The sequence below is a fragment of the Macaca mulatta genome, chromosome 17, assembly GCF_049350105.2.
Source record: "Macaca mulatta isolate MMU2019108-1 chromosome 17, T2T-MMU8v2.0, whole genome shotgun sequence".
NCBI lineage: Eukaryota > Metazoa > Chordata > Mammalia > Primates > Cercopithecidae > Macaca > Macaca mulatta.
In genome coordinates, this window is record NC_133422.1 from 13618440 (window position 1) to 13640153 (window position 21714).

General features: G+C 40.1%; 1 protein-coding gene across 5 annotated transcripts in view; it reads left to right on the top strand.

Moving 5' to 3' along the window:
• RFC3 (replication factor C subunit 3) overlaps positions 1-21714 on the top strand; it is a 622442-nt gene that overhangs the window by 39459 nt on the left and 561269 nt on the right. Inside the window, exon 8 of one of the 5 annotated variants that reach the window (XM_028837162.2) lies at positions 2139-2329. The exons of the other annotated variants lie outside the window; for them this stretch is intronic. Within the exon in view, the coding sequence (XP_028692995.1) occupies positions 2139-2208 (70 nt within the window). The 3' untranslated portion in view covers positions 2209-2329. Of the gene's footprint in view, positions 1-2138; positions 2330-21714 lie in introns of those variants that run through there. 5 annotated transcript variants of the gene reach the window in all.

A 21714-nucleotide genomic window follows, 5' to 3' on the forward strand; every position in this document is an offset into this window, starting at 1 on the left:
TGTGGTGTGACAAAGGGGTGTGGTAATTTTGTGAGTCCTGTTAGCTGTTTTGATTCTTTAAAAGTAAGGCTCCTGAGAGACTGGGCATTGAATTACTATGACTTGAGAGGCTCTGGAAGCTCCAGACCCATTCCTGAGAGAGACAGGTGGTTACTGGAGGAACCTCAACTCGACCCAGACAGCAAGTCCTGCCAACTAAGCCTGCGGAAAAGACGATGTGAAGGGGAAGGGTATTTGTTTTGTAAGTGGACTTTGTACTTTGAACTTCAATATACAGGGCAAGAGAATTTTATTTCAAATTTTAGTTCTTTTAGATTTTCATGTCTTTGAACTTAAACCTGTAAAGCAATCTAATCTTTGGATATAAATTTCTTCCTTGGAATTTAATAATAGCAAGGAAATTGTCTTCAAATAAGAGGCATCTCTTTATGGATGTTTGGTTATTGAAATATCTTCAAGATAGCATCCAATGTCATTGCAGAATCTCTGACATGCTACATTAGACAGTATGCCTGGACATAATTTTGGACAGAAAATAGAATGGGGATACATTTTCAGCTCTTCCTACAGAATGGACTCAAAGCTGACATATGGAATGTGTGGTTCTGACTCACTGCAGATTCTTTTGGGGATGACATTTAAGCTGCCTGCCCTTGGAACCTCAAGGAAACACAAAGCCCTGGAGCACAGTGCAGGGTGTGGTCTCATGGAGATGGGAGCAGTGCTCTCCCGAGGCCATCAGCATCTCTGGCTGACCATAGACTTCATGTTTAAGTCCAGTGAATTAAGAAGATGAAAAACTGGGGAGTGTTAGTGGGGCTAACACTGAAATTAATATTTTTGCTTCATTTTTTCCTCTTTTGTTTGAACGTTTGATATAAATCTTGGCTCTCTTTGCTCTGTCAAAACCCAGTGTGGTAACCTTTTCAGAGTCCTTAATTTCCTAATGTGATATGTGATTCAATTCATCAAACAGTTGTTCAGCACTTACTGTATATTTCTGTTCTGGGTACTAGGAATATAGAAATAAATAACATTGTGTTAGATGCTGACTTTATTTACATGTCTGAGTCCAATAATATAAAAATATATAAATCTTAAAGACAGCATGAAGAGAAAATGATCAACCTGTCTGGGAGTTTGGAGGTAGACAGCTTTCATCAAAAAGGGAATTTTTGAGCAAAATGGCTAATCAGAGAAAGTGTATTTTTAACAGAGGGACCGGCACATAATTAACACAGGGGGAAATGATGTTCATGTTTTATCAAGATACTAACATGAGTTGACAGTTCCTGAGGATAATTTCTATATTGTGAAATAAGGATGGAGCAGAAGGGACCACATCATAACCATCCTGGAAGGTGAGATGTGGACATTATTTTATGGATGACCAGCCTTAATCCAGAGAGATTTGATCAAGTTTACAAAATAGAGCCACTTGGCCAAATGACTTCTCCGTTTCTTTTTAGCTTCACAGTTCTCTGTTTTATGTCTTGGTCCCCTGCTGTAGGTTGAGAATACTTAGCTCTCAGCTATTCCAAATCAGCAGGTACCACACCATATTTGGTAGGGTTAGGTTTGGCTGCATATAACAGAAAAACCCATATTAAAGAATAACAGTAGATTAAACATGACAGAATTGCATTTTCCTCAGGTGAAAGCAATTCTGGGGCTAGTCTGGCAACTTGGCAAAATTGTTGGTAACCAGGCCCCTTCCCACTCTTCACTGCACAAGCCCAGGAGCATGAACTTGTCCTTGTGTTCTGAGATGGCATCTGAAGCCCCAGATATCACATTCATGTTCCAGGATGGAAACTTTTAAGAAGATTTCCTAGAGTCACCTGGTACACTTTTACTTATTTCTCAATGGCAAGAATTTGGTCCCATGGTCATACCTGCGGTTGGAGAAGAGTGAGGCATGTGATTGCACTGATTATTTTTTTTTTGTCAGAGAAAAAGTGGAAAATAAATATTGAGATAGACAATTAGCTATCTCTGTTCTATTCTTGGAAAAATGAGATATTTATCTATCTATTTAAGTGGAAATGAACATGGTAGACTATCAAAGATTAGAGAAAGAATTTATCCCCAAAATTATTTTTCTAATTCTGTTTCTTGGATCTCTCTTTTCCTTTCAGCTGTAGCATCGCAGTCCCTGAATGTGAAACTCCATTCACAACGTACAATATGCACATCCTCAGATACTGAATGCACACTCAGTCGTATGTGGCCACAGCATCCTTCTCTCCCTGACTTCTGGGACTCTGGATGAACTGTGTTGACTGTTTTCACATGCTTTCAAATTTATTGTTCCTGGTATAAATGAAGTGCCACAAATACACCATGATTTTATCTGATACTCAAAAGTTAGGCTTTTGAGACTCAGAAATGACCTTTGCTTCATGTTTGCTGTGAGAGTCAAAACTCGGTTATAAAACTCCGAAGCTGAGCATGAACTCTAAATCTGTGTATCATCTTTCCCCCAAAGCAACATCTAAAGGCCTAAAAGAGAATTGTGAGGCAAAACAAGAATTTTGAGGGATAATAAATGCATTGGTTAATAACAAACTAAGCCAACATACTTATAGTAGAGACAGTTGATAATCTAAATGCCTGATAATGAAGCCTACATATAACATTATGATGACAACTATAAAGTCATTAAATATTTTGAAGGATGGTAAATAATATCAAAATATTTATATTTTAACGAGTGAAGACAACAGTATACAAAAGTAACTATGTATAGAAATGACAAGTTTAGAAATATACTCAGAAAAGTCATGAGGAAAAGGAGCATAATTTTAGCAGTGATTGGGTGGCAGACTATGGATAATTCCTATTTTTTGTTTTCTAAATTTTCCATCTGAGGAACATGAATTATTTTTATAATAAAGCATTATTAGGATGCACATATATATGTGTGTGCATATATTTACAGTTTGAAATAAAAAATAAAGTTGCCATCCTATACATAATGGTGGATAAATAACTCACTTCTGTCTGGGCATGTTATGGACTGAATTGGGTCCCCCTAACTTCCACATTCATATGTTGAAGCCCTAACCACCAATATGAATATGACTATATTTGGAGATAGGGTCTTTCAGGAGGTAATTAAGGTTGAATGATGTCGTAAGGGTGTGGCCCTGATCCAATAGGACTGGTGTCTTTATAAGACCAGGAAGAGACACCAGGGGCATGCATAGATGAAAGACCATGTGAGAACACAGCTTGAAGGTGGTCGTCTGCAAGCCAAGGGGACAGGCCTCAGGAGAAGCCAACCCTGCAGTCACTTGGGTCTTGTACTTGCAGCCTCCAGAACTGTGAGAAAAATATGTTTCTGTTGTTTAAGCCACTCCGCCTGTGGCATTTTGTTTTGGCAGCTGGAGGAGACTAAGTTTGTTGCACTTTTTTTTTTTTTTGAGAAGGAAAAAAGCCAGGAGAGAAACCTGAAGTAGCAAAATGAGGACTCAGGAAAACCAAGGGAAGGAGGAGGATGGAGGCTTTTGGCCACCACACACTCACTTGCTTGGAAGGGTAAAATTTGCCCTCCGTGATGCACAAACACATTTAAAGACATCTACCTTTGACTGCTCCAGATGATTGAATCAGTGACTATATTGCTCCTTACTTGCCCTTCCCCTCTACAGAGGAGGCATTCCCAGTTGCCTCCAGTGTGCATCCTATGACTTGTACCCCAGACTCCTCTTCCTTTTGGCTGCCTGCTTTGGATGTGTTTTTGCTTATCCCTCGGCTTTTTAACGTGACAATCGACTCCGCATATGTCCCAGGCAGCTGTGAGGAGAGAGAAACTCCTTGTTCTTTCCCTGCAGGCCAAGGCAAGGAGAGAAGAAAGGGAAATGAGTCGTGTTATATTTCTGTCTGCAGCATGATTCCCTGTCATGATTTTCCTCCAATCAGGGGAGGTTACTTTGGCAACCGCCAATTAATGTCCCTTTAAATAACTTCCTCCTGGTTAGTTCATTTTCATAAAACCAGCAAGTCCCGCAGAGATGTCTTAAAGTAGTCAAGTCCTTTTTTTTTTTCCCCCTCTTTCATTACTTAAGAAACATATTAAATATATATATATTTTTACTGTGTCTTGCTCTGTTACCCAGGCTGGAGTGCAGTGGTATGATCCTAGCTCATTGCAGGCTGAGACTACTGGGCTCAAGTGATCCTCCTGCCTCAGCCTCCCGAGTAGCTGAGACTATGGGTGAGAGCCACCACACCCACCTAAGAAACATATTTGAACAGATCACATAACATTTTAAAGTATATGGGCATAAAAGTGAAATATACTAGTTAAAGCTTCATGTCATTGTCCTTAAAAAATACTAAGGGGAAAAAGATTTTTAAAGTATAAAAATAGAGGCTGCATGTCAATTTCAAGATTTCTTAGAGCATTGATGATAAACTTGATTTTAATGTCGTGTTGAATTAATAATATCAGTAAAGTGATCTCTATATTTTACAAGCATATTAATTGTTGCTGATTGCAGGATGACTTTGAAAAGGGAGGCTGGGTGCAGTGGCTCATGCCTGTAATCCCAGCACTTTGGGAGGCCGAGGCGGGTGGATCACCTGAGGTCAGGAGTTTGAGACCAGCCTGGCCAACATGGCGAAACCCCATCTCTACTAAAAGTACAAAAATTAGCCGTTCATGGTGAATTAGCTGGGTGAGGTGGTGGGCACCTGTAATCCCAGCTATTCAGGAGGCCGAGGCAGGAGAATCGCTTGAACCCAGGAGGTGAAGTTTGCAGGGAGCTGAGATCATGCCACTTCATTCCAGCCTAGGCGACAAGAGCAAAACTCCATCTAAAAAAAAAAGGGGGGGTAGGGGGAAGGGAAAAATGATCCCATTTTTATGTTTGAAATAACATGTATAATCACTACACTTCAATGGTAAGGAGGTAGTTCAACCTGTGAGAACACACACACCTCCACTTAGAGGCTCCCAAAATGATTTTTCACTTAACAATTTTGTACCAACACTTTGGTATGGTATGTGCCATACCAAAGTACTGCAACCAATTACAGGTATTTACTTATTTACTGCAGAATACCCTTTGCATTAAAATAACCCTGAAAATGTAAGAAATTGTTTTTATGAGCAATAGAAATACCTATTCTGGAAGCTCTAAAAACATTAAATTTTACTTCAAGTGTAGAAAGTTCCCTGTGAAAATATGCTTCTTGCAATTTCAGATGACACGGTAATTCACAGGATTATCAAAAAAATGCTGTTGAACAGCATTATAGGTTTATTTAATTCTGTACGTCTCACCTTTAGACATTTTAAGATGAAGCATTTGTCCTTTCAATTAATCAAAAATGTTTTCCCTTCCACTTAGCTAAGTCGCTTAGGTCTCTAGCCCAGTCAGCATTTTCTCCCAGTTATTTGGCTGAGTGCCATACTGAAGAATTAGGTCTGGTAATTAAATCCAATCTCAGCAAAGTTTTTGTTTTTTTTTTTTGTCAGATACTTTATTTAGGTTCTGTGCAAAATGGAATCCCATAGGGACACAGAATGAACATGTTGTGAAGTATAATTGCAATGAAATATATTTAACAGTTATTTTTGAAGAAAACGCTTAGAGATTTCCTGTGACTTGACTCAGCTTCGATGTCTTTATGCAGCTTTTTCCTTTAATACTTCCCATCCTTTATAATTAGATATGTTAATCTATTTTCTGCTGGTTTTCTACATTAATAAGCTGCTTTTGTCAATGATTTTATGTAAATCAGTATGTTTCCCACTGATTCATACACACACATATCAAAATATTTTAAAAGCGAGACATGTTATAGGTTAAAATATACATATAAATATAATATGTATGTATTACATATTCATGTATTTTTGACATTCTATATTTTGATATATTCATATATCTTAATATACATATTGAAAAGCATATCTTCTATAGCTGTGTCTTAAATTTTCAAGTATTTTGATCTGATTGCTTTTTGCAGTTGACAATTTAAATGTTCCCAAATTATACAAGGAGTAGGAAAATCAGGATCTAAAAATATAATGAGGGTTGCTGTTTTGGAGTCACCTCCAAGGCCGTCTTTAGTCCATTTCCCAAGTTTCCAGCTGCACTGTTTCATCGTAGAGTGGAATTTACAAATTGCCTCCCAATGCTGTCAGGTTCTATTATTTATAATAAATTAATTCTTACATGCGTTTCTAAGAGAAGTTGTGAAAATAATTTTCTGGAGGTCCTTACGTATAGTGTTTCCCACAGAGAATGTGTGCGTCTCTTTTGCTGGTTAGTTGGTTAGCATGATTTTGTACCTAGAAGTACAGTCTTTGGAATGATGCTCCTTCCAGTCACAAAGTGCTTTTAACTGATAGACTGTTTTTCATCACAGTAGTTATATCTGCATCAGTAATGTAATGAATGAAAACAATACATACATACATACATAACACACACATGCAGATATGAATCTCATGTGCAAAATCAGGAAGTTAGGGAAAGACTGTTTCTATTATTCCTGTCTCTAGGTTTAATTTCTGTTTGGGGTCCTCACTCTGCTAGGTAACAGACAGTTCATCTTTATGCACGTAGCACTCTTCCCCACCCTGCCTAGGTTGCATTTATGGGAGGACAGAGGGTGTTTGGGAGAAGGCAGCATGGCTTTGCAACATTCAGGTACTGAGCGGAGCCATATGTTCTGTGGGTCTGTGTCATTTAACCACACCTGCATCAGCTGAGCCATTCTCATTCCCATCAGTCTTGAGTCATTTTACCCAGGTAATTGCTGTGTCTTCCTGGTTCCAACCAGAAGAATTCTCTCTGTACGGAGGCTGTCCGTGCTGTCCATGTGGTTGGCTGCTCCCTGGTACAATGACATCATTCTCTTGCTTGATACTGCATGGATACACAGGCTCTCCATGAGAGCACTAAGTCCCTTGTTCCAGATTTGTCACCGCCCTGCTATATAAGTACTGTTTGTTCTTTGTATGTGAGGTTGAGAACCGTGGGATCTTGCCAATTTTCAGAGTTCTACTGGGCATGGGGCACAGATCCTCTACTCTCAGTCTCCCAAACGTCTATCCAGAAGTTTTTGTCATTTCTGCCCCCTCCTCTCTCTGACTTAGTGTATTAGTCCATTTGCACTGCTATAAAGGAATACTGAAGACTGGGTAATTTATAAGAAGAGGTTTATTTTGGCTCATGGTTCTGCAGACTGTGCAAGCATGTCACCAACATCTGCTTGGCTTCTGGTGAGGGTCTCAGGAAGCTTCCACTCATGGTGGAAGTCAATGGGGGACCTGCAGTATCACATTGTGAAAGAGGGAGTGAGAGAACGAGGGAGGAGGTGCCAGGCTCCTTTAAACAAACAGCTCTCCTGTGAACTCACAGAATGATAAATCATTCATTACTCTGAGGACAGCACCAAGACCTTCCTAAGGGATCAGCCTTCCTAACCCAAACACCCCCTCCCACTAGGCCCACCTCTAACATTGGGGATCACATTTCAAAGTGAGATTTGGAGGGGACAATCATGCAACCATATTACTTAGCCAAAGAATGGAAAGACTAGGCCTACCTAGAATATCCTCTCAAGAACACGACTGGCATCTAATTGTTGTATCCTCTTTCTCTTGTTTTGTCTTCTCTTTCAGTTCTTGAATTCTTTAGTTAGCTCAGCTGAGAGTAGAGGGTTAGGATTTGGAAGATGGAACAGCATGAACAGAGATGCTGAAGTGAGTTCGTGAAGGATGGATATGAGAGTGAGTGGAAACTTGTGGTTATGCTGGGAAGTGTGACTGGAGGTCAAGGGGTGACCTGGATCTGTTTGTAGAGTTATGGGGCTGGGAGTAAGTTGAGGAGATCACCAGTAGTCTTAAGTTTTCAAACTATAGAATTTTTTCTTTAAGGTAATGAGAAACCTTTGGAAATTATTGAGTAGAAAGTGATATAATCCAATAAATGGTGTAGATTTTTGATACTTTATGGAGTTATTTGGTAGGGGATCACATTTCAACATGAGATTTGGAGGGGACAACTCAAATATGATTCCGAGAACCTAACCTGAGCTATGGTGAGTTACGCAGGAGGAAGGGGAGTTCTGTTTTGGACATATGATGTTGCAGAGGCAATTTTGAGATGTAAAGAGAGGTAAAGCCTAGGGATGTACTGATGAAAATAATCAATTGATTGTAGCTCAAACTGTGGAAATAGAAGAGAGAAGAAGAAAGAGAAGAAAAAATCATTTTGGAATAGTGAGGAACAGTCAGAAACTGGACAAAAGATGCAAAATTAGAAGAATGAAAACATAGAAGCATAGAAGAAGGATTTCTAAATAGGAGTGTGATCACCAGCATCAATTGTTGCTGGAGAGGTTTCCAGGGATATAGTGGTTTCACAGTGCACAGTAATCCTCCCAGTTCAAAACACCTGAAAGTTCTATAAAAATATGAAAAAAAAAATGTTTCCACAATTATTGTGGAAGTTGGGAAGGTAAGGAGAATTTATTGCATGGTACCTTTGCCTGAGGGAGTTGCCTTGTAAGAAGCCGTTGTTTCCTTTGTGCTCATCCTCTCTAGTGACAGCTCTAGATCTGGAATGGGAATGCATGGATTGAGTGTGTGTGATGGAGGAGTTGGTGCTTGAGAAATTGCGAAGGCAAACCTAGGTGGAGAAAGCTGTCATGAGAAAAGAGTAACAGGAGTTTGCTAAATTCTTATGAGCAAAATCTGCAGGAAATGAATTCTGAGGAAGCTCTACCAAGGAGGGAAAAGCATAATTATAGATCAATGTATTTATCAATCAATCAATTATAAATCAACCCATTTATCATTGTAGACTCACATCCCAGAGATTCTGGATTCAATGTGCTAGACCAAACAGCAGGAAATAGTTCTCATTGTTGACTTGGCTAGTTGAATAAAACCTAGGTTCTACAGAGGTGTAGAGTAAGTAAACTTTATCTGTCAGAAAATACTCAGTGTGGCCGGGCGCGGTGGCTCATACCTATAATCCCAGCACTTTGGGAGGCCGAGGCGGGTGGATCACCTGAGGTCGAGAGTTTTAGACCAGCCTGACCAACATGGAGAAACCCTGTCTCTACTAAAAATACAAAAAAAAAAAAAAAAAAAAAAATAGCTGGGCGTGGTGGCTCATGCCTGTAATCCCAGCTACTCAGGAGTCTGAGGCAGGAGAATTGCTTGAACCCAGGAGGTGGAGGTTGCAGTGAGCCAAGATCATGCGATTGCACTCCAGCCTGGGCAACAAGAGTGAGACTCCATCTCAAAAAAACAAAACTCGGTGTACCATAGACTGTGTCTAGCAGAGACAATAGTTCTTGATTGGCTAATGAAGTGTGGTTCCCATAACTACATCCTCCAAGAGGTGTTAGAAGGAACTGTCTTCACCAAGGCTTTGAGAAATATATTGATGAGGTAAGCACCTTTGAGATGAGGTCCAGAGGTTTTTTTCTGTAGGCAGAGATGCCAGTGGGAAGTGCTGCCAGGGCAATCATCTCATAAACTCAATGGGAAGCACCCAGAGACCCAAGCAAGTAACAGCAGTTACTTGGGAGAGGTAACGCGGTGTGCTTACCTTCATGGTCAGCTGGAAGGATGTGATCCATACGGTTTAGAGGCGGATAATTGATCATGAGTTCTTTGATTCGAAGCTCACTATAGCTTTCTTAATGAATTCAAATAAGAAATAAAACCATCTCTAGGTATTGCAAAGAGTCCTGACTTGAGCTTTTGTAATGGAGAGTCATTGTTCCTCATACAATTCTCAGCCCTGAGCCACATCAAAAAGCTGCAGCCCCTTGAGTGAAGGCAGGTCTGAGCCCCCTCAGAAAAGGCCCGATAGAAAGTCTCAAAGGGATACTCTTTATAGGCTTACTAGTTTTTCCTTAAAAGCCTTCTTGGTAGTGATTTACCATGGTAACTGGACCCTGGGCAAAAGGAAATACCTAAATATTCCAAGGGAAAATTTTCCAATGGCTCTAATCTAGACTAATTTCTGAAATTCCACTAAGGCCTACCAGGAGGAATAGGTATTTAAAAAGCCAGATAATAATTAGGGTCCAGTTTAGGGTAAATAGGGTAAATAATCATGTTTTTGAACATGGTTAGTTCTTATAAATATTATATATGTATACATAAGTGTGCATATTCTGTACAATTGGAATAGATTTCCTGAGTAATTGGCAAATATCTTCATAAGTTTCCTGACCTATGAAAGAAGGACTGTTACAGTAGGAAGGGCCAACTGGAAGTTTAAGTACAATAAAAGAAACAAGGCAATGCTAATACTCTTGGAGTTCCCTGATCTCATCCCATCCCCATCACTAGAAGCAGTTAGCTTTATAGAGTAGTGCAATTGACAATGGAATATGTAATAATAGTGCCAATACCTGATTTTACAAAATACAGAATATACTGTAAACTGTCAACTGAAATACGGTACTCTATCTTCCAAACTCAGAGATGTGCATGTCCAGGAATAATGAATTGGAAGTGGGAGTTGATTCTCTACCTAGTAAAGCTAATGACCCATCTATAAAGTTTGCTTTCTTTCCCTATGATTCTGTTAGTCATTTTAGTACCTCAAGGAGAAATGCTTCTTCCAGAGGATGTACTAACAGTTTTCAGAAGAATTGGAAAGTAAGCTTAATCATTTTAAGCCACTCGTGCTTCTGAGAGAAGAGGGGAAAATAAGAATCATGGGATGATTGATTCTGACTGTCAGGAGGAAATAGGGCCTCACTACCCAAAAGAGATGAGTATAGATGATTCCCTGGGCAACATCCTATTATTACTTTATCAAGTGGTAAAAATTAATGAAAAACTACAGCTACCACCTATAGACCAGACCCACCAGGGCTGCATCTCCCAGATGGGAAGGAAGGTTTGTGTCACCCGTGAGCTAAATACCCCACACCAGTTACTACGCTGGCTGAAGATGAAAGGAAAATGAATTGTACAGTAGCGCGGAGGAATCACAACTATCAGCTACAACCCCAGGACTCATATTTCCTTCTTTACCACGTCATGTATACATTGGTATATTTTGACTAATTTTCTTTGTCTTTCCTTACTCCCAACTATGCCATTTAAAAAATAAGTTTTGTTGGTTAACTTTACATTTCAGGCCACTGGCTACAGAATATTAAGGTGGAATCTAACAGAAATAGAGAGGAAAATAACATCACTCAGAGCTCTTAGACTTTGAGCCGGAAGCAGTAACTGACAAGGCTTAGGGTTGCCTTCCTTTGCTGGGAGAGCTTGAAAATGTCTTGATTGTTTAAGGAACATTGCATCATACGAGGCGTAAGTGTTTTTAAGTGAAGAATACACGTGGATATCAGGTACGAAGATAACAGGACCTGTGCAGGACATCAGCTATTGTTTGGAAAGTCAAGCTCCAACACCCTTCCCTTCTATTTGTGCAGAGACCTTTAACATGTGAGTCTTGGTGGAACGGAGGCCTCACTTCCCATTACAGAAGCTGAAATTGAGGCAGGAGAATAGGGTCTTGGAGGCAGGGAACCTAAGGCTGATTCACACTGACTTCCTAGAACTGAATCAAAAGGAAAACCCCACCTCCCCACACCCAAGTTACAAAGGGATAAGAGGCTACTGACTTTGCACTGCCTCACAGATGAAAAATGGAAAGTACCTTTGATTGGTCCCCTCCTGCAACCAATCAGGCTGGTCATGGGGCAAGTCTTCACTTGTAACTTTGTAACTTCACTTCAGCCTCTGATTGGTCACCTCTCCCAACTAATCAGACTGGCTGTGGGCCACTCCTTCATTTACATAGGGTAACTAAGTAACCAGTGGGAAACCTCTAAAGGGTATTTAAATCCCAGGAAATTCTGTAACCAGTGCTCTTGAGTGGCTTGCTGGAGCCCCCTCCCACTCTGTGGAGTGTACGGGAGTGTACTTTCATTTCAATAGCTCTGTGCTTTTGTTGTTTCATTGTTTTGTTGCTTCGTTTGTGAATTTTGTCCAATTCTTTGTTCAAAATGTCAAGAACCTGGATGACTTATAGTCAAGACCCTCCACAGGTAACAAAAAGGCCAGACACTCCCTTCCTGTGACCTCTGCTCCTGGAATATGTGTCCATTGCCTAGGCTTAAATATTCAAATGTTCCAGTGATACAGAGCCAGCTGAGAAGTGCTTCTGGGTGCTAGGTTGAGAATAAATGTGGAATCCAGCAAGGGCAGTGGCTAGTGTCAAAATCCTGGAGGCAAGAACAGGAGGTGTCTGGTGGTGGTGACACTGAGTTCTTACTGTCAGCAGTGGTGGCCACCAGAGGTGGCTTCCTGACAAAATGTTTCTGGTTCCCTGCTGTTCACTCTACTCTGGTCCTGCCCATTTTCTCAGCCGAATTCTCTGGCCTTTTTGCTGATTGAGTTAACGACACAATATCCTTTCAGCAAATGCCTTTTCTGCTTCATTAAGTTAGTGACATTTGGTCTCCATTGCTTGTAACCAAGAGCCTTGACCTTTACAAGACTGATTCATGGATAACATTTGATTTCTATCTAGGGACAGGGAACCAAAAAAATTGAGAGATGTATATAAAACTGCAGATTTTTTTCTTGTGGGGTGAGGGGGCATGATTGTTGTTTTTTGTTTATTCAACTGCTTTTTTTCACGAACAAACTTTAAAATATAAAAATGGAATGACTATCAGTAGAAAGTAAAATTCTTTTCAGGAAGATTAATGTTTATCTGCAAAGAAAGATATTGTTGAATGTCTCTTGTGCCATCTGTTCCCAAAGTTCTCCCTTCTGTCTCACCTGCAGTGTGAGTTCTTTGCCTTTCTTTTCCTTATCTAGTTTTGCTACTGGATGGGGCTGGCCTGGGAAGTACAGGGGAAGGAGAAGTGAATGCTTCAAATCCTGCAGGGAAAGTGGGAAGAGAGACAAGGACTTCATTATTCAGGCCTTTTCACATTGCGAGAGTTAATCTTTTCCTAGCATATGTCCAGTGTCTTAATGTGTTAAAATAAGGTTTATCACCTTCTTAACTTCAGGTCATATCCTAGAAGGCCTCCATTGGATTACTTAAGCCTTCAGAGGCTGAGAAAGTTCAGCAAGATGGTCAGTGTAAAACACCTGACCTTCTACAAGTTTCGGAGAAAGAAGTATACCAGTCTAGCTCGCTTATCCTCGTTTGGTGGTTCCACAAAGGGAACGAGCAATCCTTGGTCAAATGGACAGAATACCATGAGTGAACTACTGTCAGAGTTGCTAAGTACCTAGAATCTAGTTCTTAAATGTGTGCTCGGAATATTTTGGATTCTGTTTTGATTTTGGTGAAAATCCTCATAAAATCTGACAGATTGAAAGCAATGAACAGCTCAGCCTCATAAAAAATCGTTTGCATGGAACTGGTGAAGGGCAAAGCATTGCCTGGCTGTCTTCAGCTCAATTCTAGTGCCAGGTGCCTGGGTGGGCTTGTTTATTCAGAAGAAATGAAACATAAATTGGCGGGATCCGTTTAATCCATTTAATTTTCTCTTGTGTGTACAGAATGGGGACGGGTGTGAAAAGTGATCTATTTTGTTGGAAAATTCAAGTCACGTGACATCTCAATGATGGCAAAATAAGAAATAGCTGACATCATGTTTCTAAATATACCACATTTTGCAACAGCTACCTGGAGCAAAACCAGAAAGGTTGAGAAGGCAGAATAATGACTTTTCGTCTCTGGAAGGCATCCATGTTCAACAGTCTGTCAGGAAGAGAGACAGGTGGGGCTGGCTCGCCACCTGGGGTGAGGGCTGCTGCAGGGCTTTTATTAAAATTATTGCACAGGAGTGGAGAAGATAAACACTCAGTGGGTGCAGTGGAACAGCCGGCCCATATGTCTGGCCAGAACTAAGATCTTTCTCTAAAATAAACCTACTTAAGGTAGCACCATTTTTTTTTTCCCAAAAAAATCTTGTATACTAGTCAGACAGATCCCAGGTTTATAAATACATTTTATATGCCTCTATGTCTTCAGTACCAATGTCTGGAATTTATTATCTGGCTTTATCATTGCTTGAGGTATAATAGGGGAAGGAGAATATAAATTAAAATTGAGAATATCATCACGAGGACAAGGAGGATATTGATATAAGTGTCTCTGTGCATTTCACACTGTGTCCCCTGTAGACCCTCAGAGTTAGAAGGTGGAACCCTCTGGTATATGGTAAATCGAGGCCCAGAGAGGCAGTGTCACTCATTTAAGATTACACAGCTAGTAATGTCAGAGACAAAATTGGAACCAAAGTGTTCTGATTCTTAGTCATTTGGTCTTTGTAACTAGAGAACAAAGCTTTGTACTTGTATTAGTTTTACATAGCTGCCATAACAAATAACCATAAATCAAGTGGCTCAAAACAACTCACATTTATCCTTTTACTGTTCTGGAGCTCAGAGTCTGCAGTCATTCTCACTGGGCTAAAGTCAAGGTGTCAGCAGGGCTGCTTGCTCCCAGAGGCTCCAGGGAAGAATCCATGTCTGTGCCTTTTCCGGCTTCCAGAGGCCCTGTGCAATCGTTGGTTAATGATCCCTTCCTCATATCCCTCCAACTTCTTGCTTTTATCATCCCACCTCCTGACTCTGGCCCTCCTGCTGCCCTCTTCCAACTACCCTTGTGATGACATTGGCCACAGCCAGCTAATCCAGGATAATCTCCCACCTCCAGATGCTTCATTTAGTCACATCTGCACAGTTCCTCTCATCATGTAGGGCGACATATTCACAGGTTTCAGGGAGCAAGATGTGGACATCTTTGGAGGCCATTATTCTGCTCGCCACATCCCTCTACCTTGTATTAGCGCCTCTCCCGTTCTCTGAAAACAAACAATATAGAAGGCAGAAGAGATTTCTGCATACTAAACCATGTAGTAACATTTATGTAACATTGGGGCCATTCTCTTCACTTGGCACAGCACCTTTGCCACTCAGTCTCCCTGACCTCTGGATGAGTAGGAGGGCCAGTATCCCCACTATTTTACAGATTAGTAAAAGCAAAACACTTAAGATTTTGGTTCAGTTAGAGACTGTGGTTCAGTTAGAGTTCTTAAAGCATACCTGCTTGTACCAAGTAGTATTTAGTAGTACTCAGTGTTTATAATAGTATTTCAAAGTCCTTTGGTTCTTAACTCTTTTATTAAGGTTCAGACAGGAGGTTGCATTTGTTTCTTCAATTTTTTTTGTTTTATCCTTGTGGCGAGAGATAAGAGAACACTTGCCTAATATCTACTTGTTTGTTCGACTTCTTGTCCCTCGGCTGTGACAAAAGGCAGAGTGTGTGGTAATGAAAACTTATTCACAATCTTAAATATGATGTAAGTGGCTGAATTGGAAAGGGAGATGCCCATTACCAAAGGCACTGGAGGGGAGAAGGCCTGATTAGTGCTGGAAGGTCGCCAGCCTGGAGAGTTCAGACACGTCTGTGCTACTCACAGACAGTGCAAACTCATCGCTCTTGGAATTTAATTCTTGGGAAATGATTGAAAGAGGGAGTAAAAATATTTACAACTTATATGAACTTTACCAATCTCCAAATATTCTGAACACTTGGCATTATATTTTATTAAAAATAAACGGCCAGGTGCAGTGGCTCACGCCTGTAATCCCAGCACTTTGGGAGGCCAAGGCAGGCGGATCACCTGAGGTCGGGAGTTTGAGACCAGCCTGATCAACATGGAGAAACCCCATCTCTACTGAAAATACAAAAGTAGCCGGGTGTGGTGGCACATTCCTGTAATCCTAGCTACTCAGGAGGCTGAGGCTGGAGAATTGCTTGAACCCGGGAGGTGGAGGTTGCAGTGAGTTGAGATGGCACCACTGTACTCCAGGCTGGGCAACAAGAGCAAAATTACCTCTAAAAAAAGAAAAGAAAAAAGAAAAAAACCAAAAAAACTTCCCAAAAATACATAGTAGGCACTCGATAAATGTTTAAATGTTTGCAGGGTGTTAAATGAATGAGTGAATCATTGGTGATTACTTCTATCTGAAAAATAAATGAAGAACGTTTTCATTTGGGCTTGTATGTTTCCTCTACATTCAATGATGACTTAAAGAGCCAATTAACTTTTAAAGCTGGGCTAAACAACCTAGGCCTGTGACTAGAAGGGGCTAAATTTGGTTTGTTTAGGAGACAAAATTGAGGGAAAAGATTTCTCTGAACTTAATAGGATCCTCGAGAATGTTTCAAATATTAGCAAAGAAATTTATCGTATCAATCCAGTGTCTCAGTGACCAACTCTACACCTCCAGGCTTCTTATATGCAATGGAGTGGAGTGTGGGGGTGCCAATTTTAGAGGGGGTTGTGGAGTCCACAGACAATCATTGAGTCGGAACCAACAAATGTTTGAGCAACCCTCATGTCCCAGGGCTTTTTAAAGATATTATTTCATGAAATTCAACAACTGTGTGAAATAGATGTTGCACCCATTTTACAGATTTAGGAAAAGTTTGAGGAAGATTAAGTGACCTGATATAGTGGAAGATTAAACTATTCCAAAGCGCCTGTTTTTCAATTCCAAATACTCTGCTGTTTTGACTTCACTGTGCCTTATTATTATACCGGAAATTTCTGTTGGGCAAAAGGACAGCAAAGACATCCATGGAGTGTCTGAGAAGTGAGGTCATAACTTTGATACAGCTTTGAAACATTTTAGGGTAACAAACAGAGAGAGGGTATGTTTAACTTTTGGTTTTGCAAAGGGACATGAAAGCAGGCACTCTAGACTCTGGTGCCTTGAATCTTGGGTCCACTGTTTACTCACGATGAGACTTTGAACAAGACCCTTCACCCTCTTTTGCTCCATCTCCTCATCTTTAGGATGGGTGTGAAAACACCTACTTACCAGGCCCTTGTTGTTGATGATGGTAAATAGGATAGTCTATGTGATGTGCTCATTTCATGGCTCACAGGAAATGCTCTGGTAACTGCCTGAAATAATTACTTTGAGGACGTCAAAGTCCTGTAAAAATGTTTATTCATTTTAATCAGAGTTAGTCTTCCTTTAAGCATCTTTCTTCTTTAAATAGTCTAAGATTCTGAAGTTGTAGATTATTATTTGGGGGATGAATCCACTTGTCTGTCAAAATTTAATGCTTTTGTATATAAAAATTTTCACTCTAATTCTAATCTCTCTATAAAACTTTAATGTTATTGCTCTTTCTCTGCAACATTTTCAAAGCATCCCACTTTGGGAATAACTTTATGCGCCATCATCCTCTTCTGGACCTCACATAAAGAGAGAAGTTGCATGCTAATTATGATTAGTCCATAACGAAGTGAGCTAAACAACAACATGCCATCATTCTATTCTGCCACACACTAATCATAGCTCAATTATTAACAAACCCAACTGTGACAGCAGAGGCAGCGTGATGGGGACACTGGGCCAGATATGCCACTCACTAGCTTTGTGCTTTTTTTTTTGGTACAGAGTCTCACTCTGTCATCCAGGCTGGAGTGCAGTGGTGCAATCTCGGCTAACTGCAAGCTCCACCTTCCAGGTTCCAGTGATTCTCCTGCCTCAGCCTCCTGAATAGCTGGGATTACAGACATGCGCCACCATGCCTGGCTAATTTTTTGTATTTTTATTGGAGACAGGGTTTTGCCACATTGGCCAAGCTGGTCTCGAACTTCTGACCTTGGGTGATCTACCCACCTTGGCCTCCCAAAGTTCTGGGATTAAAGGCCTGAGCCACTGTGCCCGGCCACTAGCTGGGTTCTTCTCCAAACTATCTGCTTTCTCCTTCCATCTGAGCTCTATGATTGGAAATAGGCTGTAAATCCAACTGAGAATGATTCAGTCCATGAGGAAATATATACCTGGAAAATGTCCTTCCAGATGGTAAACCTAAATAAAATCCTTTGCTCTGTAATGGAAGTGGACAAGGCGACTGGCTTGTCTGGTTTAAGTGACTCACTTCTGTTTAGAGCCATATATTCAGGTTGATTCCCTTCCAACTATTTCTCCTGCTTTGTGTTAACTAACCATGGGAAACATTGAACTTGGAGATGGGATCTCATTTTTATTTTAATGTTATCCAGTGCGTGGAGTAAGGATCTTGAAAGTCCACCTGTGCTTTCGGTATTGAAAATGCAGCAGGGGATTAAGACTTTACGTGGCGTCTTCCAAAAGGCCACAAGATGGGGATGTTACTCCATACACTTAGATCTTTTCATTCATTCTACAAATAATTATTGAGTACCTACTGTGTGCCTGGCATTGTGCCACGCTTTGGGAATACAGTGATGAGTAAAACAAACCTTGCTAATGGAAGTTATGGAGTCTCATAGAGAAGGCAGATGTTTGAAGGTGGATTTATTAGCATACTTACTACCGTGATGACAAAAATAGAGGGGGGCAATAGGAGTGCATAGTACATAGTAGGGACCCTAAAGCCACTTTGGGGAGGGCCTGGAGAGAACTCATGGAAGATTCCCTAAAGGAAACAATATCTAAGCTGAGACCTGCAGAATGACAAAGCATTACCTAGGAGCAGTGCTGCAATCTAGGCAGAAGAGTGGCACGCCCAGAGACCCAGCAAGGAAAGCAAACTTGGTCCTTTAAAGAAACTGAAAAATGTTAAACTTTTCATTTAACTTTTCAGAAGCCTATGAGTAGATAGAGGTAAAGAGTTGAGGCTGGGCCAAACCAAGAAGGGACTTGAAGGCCACATACAATCCTGAGGACAGTGGGAAGGCAAGTCCTCTTTCACTCACTTGCCTACTTGAAAGGTGTTTCTTACCCTCCAAGCAGCACGCTCCCAATTCACCTCAGGTTTCAAGGCTCAGGGGCCCCCTAGGAAATGGGCACTGATCCACTAAGCCTGGGTTAGGAGCCTCTCCTGGGGTGCCGTTGCATGTTATATGCTCCCTGTCAATCACTCATGGAGCAACTGTCACTTACAGACGGGACGTGTGCTCAGCTGACCGAGGTTTGAGTCCTGCTTTTTGGCTCGGTGGCCTTGGGCAGATTCCTGGCCTCAGTTTTCTGAAGCTAATCAAAGCAGCCCTCTGAGAGGGTTTTGTGAAACAATTTGAAAGTGTTTAGTATAGTGCTGGGCACATGTTTCACAAATGTTAGCTGTTGATTTTGATTATCCTAAGCGTTAACTACTGATATCCATTATCCTGGATTGCAGCTTCTTTATCACTTGTCTGCTTCTCCTATTGTACCCAAAGATTCTTGAAGACAGGGACCCTATTTTATTATTTCACTTCCCACTCCTACCACCATGCCTGGAGTAAAGGAAGTTTTGATCAATAGTTACCCAATAAATGAGCATACCCAGCATATTCAAACAGTTTAAACAATTAGCTCCCAGGTGATACAGCTGAAGATACAGCTGCTAGAGAAGCCCTTCTGTGGTCTGTCCTGTCAGGGAATTGGCAGATAGGATCTCCCTGAAGGCAAAAAGCACCCCTGACTCAATTTTAATATCCTTACTTTATTTTTCAAAGTTTTTGTTGATGATCCTTATTTTAATCAATGTTGATTGCTTTCTGAATTTATTGAGTGGTTTTATAAAACTCATTTAATCTTAAAAACCTTAACTCAATGAGAGTATTCATATTTTTATCTTAACCCATTTTAAATAGTTTGGAAACGTGTTTAGTAGCATATAAAGCCCCTTTTACTTGAATTTTAAAAAACTGAGTCATAGTTTATTTAAATTAATATAATCACAGACATTTGGGAACAATGTGACTAGCGATTTATTTTAGAATTTCTAACACATGAGAAGGTATTGAACTGACCTCCAAAAATGTGTCCATTTTTTCGTAGTTGAACGAGCATGGGATTATAAACGAGAGGTTGGAATCTACTCTTGGGTTTGCCTTAAATAAATTTTGCAGCATCGGGAAGTGGATTTTCTTTGATGAACCTCTATCTTATCTCTGAATTTGGCCAGATCGAGCTAGATTTCAGCTAATGTTCTCTCTGAGCTCCCAAATCCCATGGTTTGCTCTCTTTCTGTTCAGATGATAAACCAGTACACTTTTCGCAAAAAAAGCCTGGTGTCTATATAAATGCAGTGGATGAAAAGTGGACACTGATTTCTCTTCTCACTATAACACTTTTATTGCAATTCTGCTTTCCTGGGGAGGAGGCAAGATACAGCTGAAAGCTACTATTTATTAATGGCTTACTAAATCATGCTAAGTGCTTACGTGCATTATCCAATTGGATTCATAGGAACTTCATGATATAGGTAGTATTATTATTAGCAGCCACATTTTTATCTGTGAGAAGGCTGAGGTTCAGAGAGGTTGAGTGACTTAGCTAAAGTCACACAGCATTAAGGAGTAGAAGCAAGCTGATTACGCAGCCCACTGTCTTAGCCATTATGCTGTATTGACTCTTTCTTATAGAGGGTCTGCTCTTTGTCAGGCTCTGTGGTAGGCAATCCACAGGCATTCTTTCATTAAATGATCACAGTGCTCCTATGGAGAAAATCTCATTAACTGCATGCATTTTCTTTGTAAGAGCAGTGAGAAATGATAGGACCAAGGTATATTAAGGATAATTAGAGCTCACAAACATAAATAGGAAGAACCTGACGCTTTGATATGGACGCTGTTTAAGGAATATGAATGCCATTCTACAGGCTATAGCTTTCCTCTGGCTTAGACTGTTTGTCATTATCTATAAAGCCAGCCACTGCTTTGTTTGATTTTTTTTTTATTCTGGCATTAATAAAAATGAAAAGTTTTTATTATGTTATTATATAATGTTTAATATATAAACATTGTATTATAATGGATTATAAACATTTTATAGTAGATTATAATAAGTTTATATGTAATATATAATATATGGCACTTTGAATTTTTTAAATTCTGAGATTAAATAGAAAATGAAAAGGTTTTATTATATAATATAGTTTATATAATATATGAGTATGTTGTTATAATGGATTATAAACATTTCCTATAATGGATTATAATAAGTTTATATTATATATATTTATAAATATAGTTTATTACAATATTGTATAATATAGGCTATTATTATAGCCTCTGCCCTCAAGAAATTCAGGTTTCTACTCAGGACTGTGAGATCTTGTCAAGTTAGTAACTTCTCTGACTCTGAGCTTTCCATATCTACAGCTATACAATGAGTATAATTCCTGCCTGTAGGGCTGTTATGATTATTAGGGACAATATATGCATCTGTAACAATGCCAAAAATATAAAAGACACTCAATAAGTAGTAACTGCAGTTATTTTTATTATTGTTCTGTATTATTATTGTTCTTGATCCCACTAGAACTTTTTGATATCAAGGGACATGTCTTTGTACAGTGCTTTTCAGATAACAAGCATACGAAAATATTTTTAAATAAAATAATTTGAGCGATGTCCAGTGGTTATACATCCTTTTCACTGACAGGACTAGTTAGGAGGGACCAATTACAGTTTCCACAAGAACCCATGAGATTAACGAGCTTTGGAAATGAGCTCTGGAAATGGATGTGAAGTGCATGTACCTAAAAGGTCAGAGGAGGAGGGATGGTGAGGATTTGGTGATGGGCTGGAAATGGTGAGGGGTGGAAGAGGGAACGAGTCAAGGATCACTGAACTTTCCAGCTTGAATGGTTGGGTCAGGAAAAATGTGACGAGGAGCAGGTATGGGGTAGAAAGGAATTCGAATAGTTCAGTTTGGGATGTGTTGAGTTTGAGGTGTGTGGAAGGCAG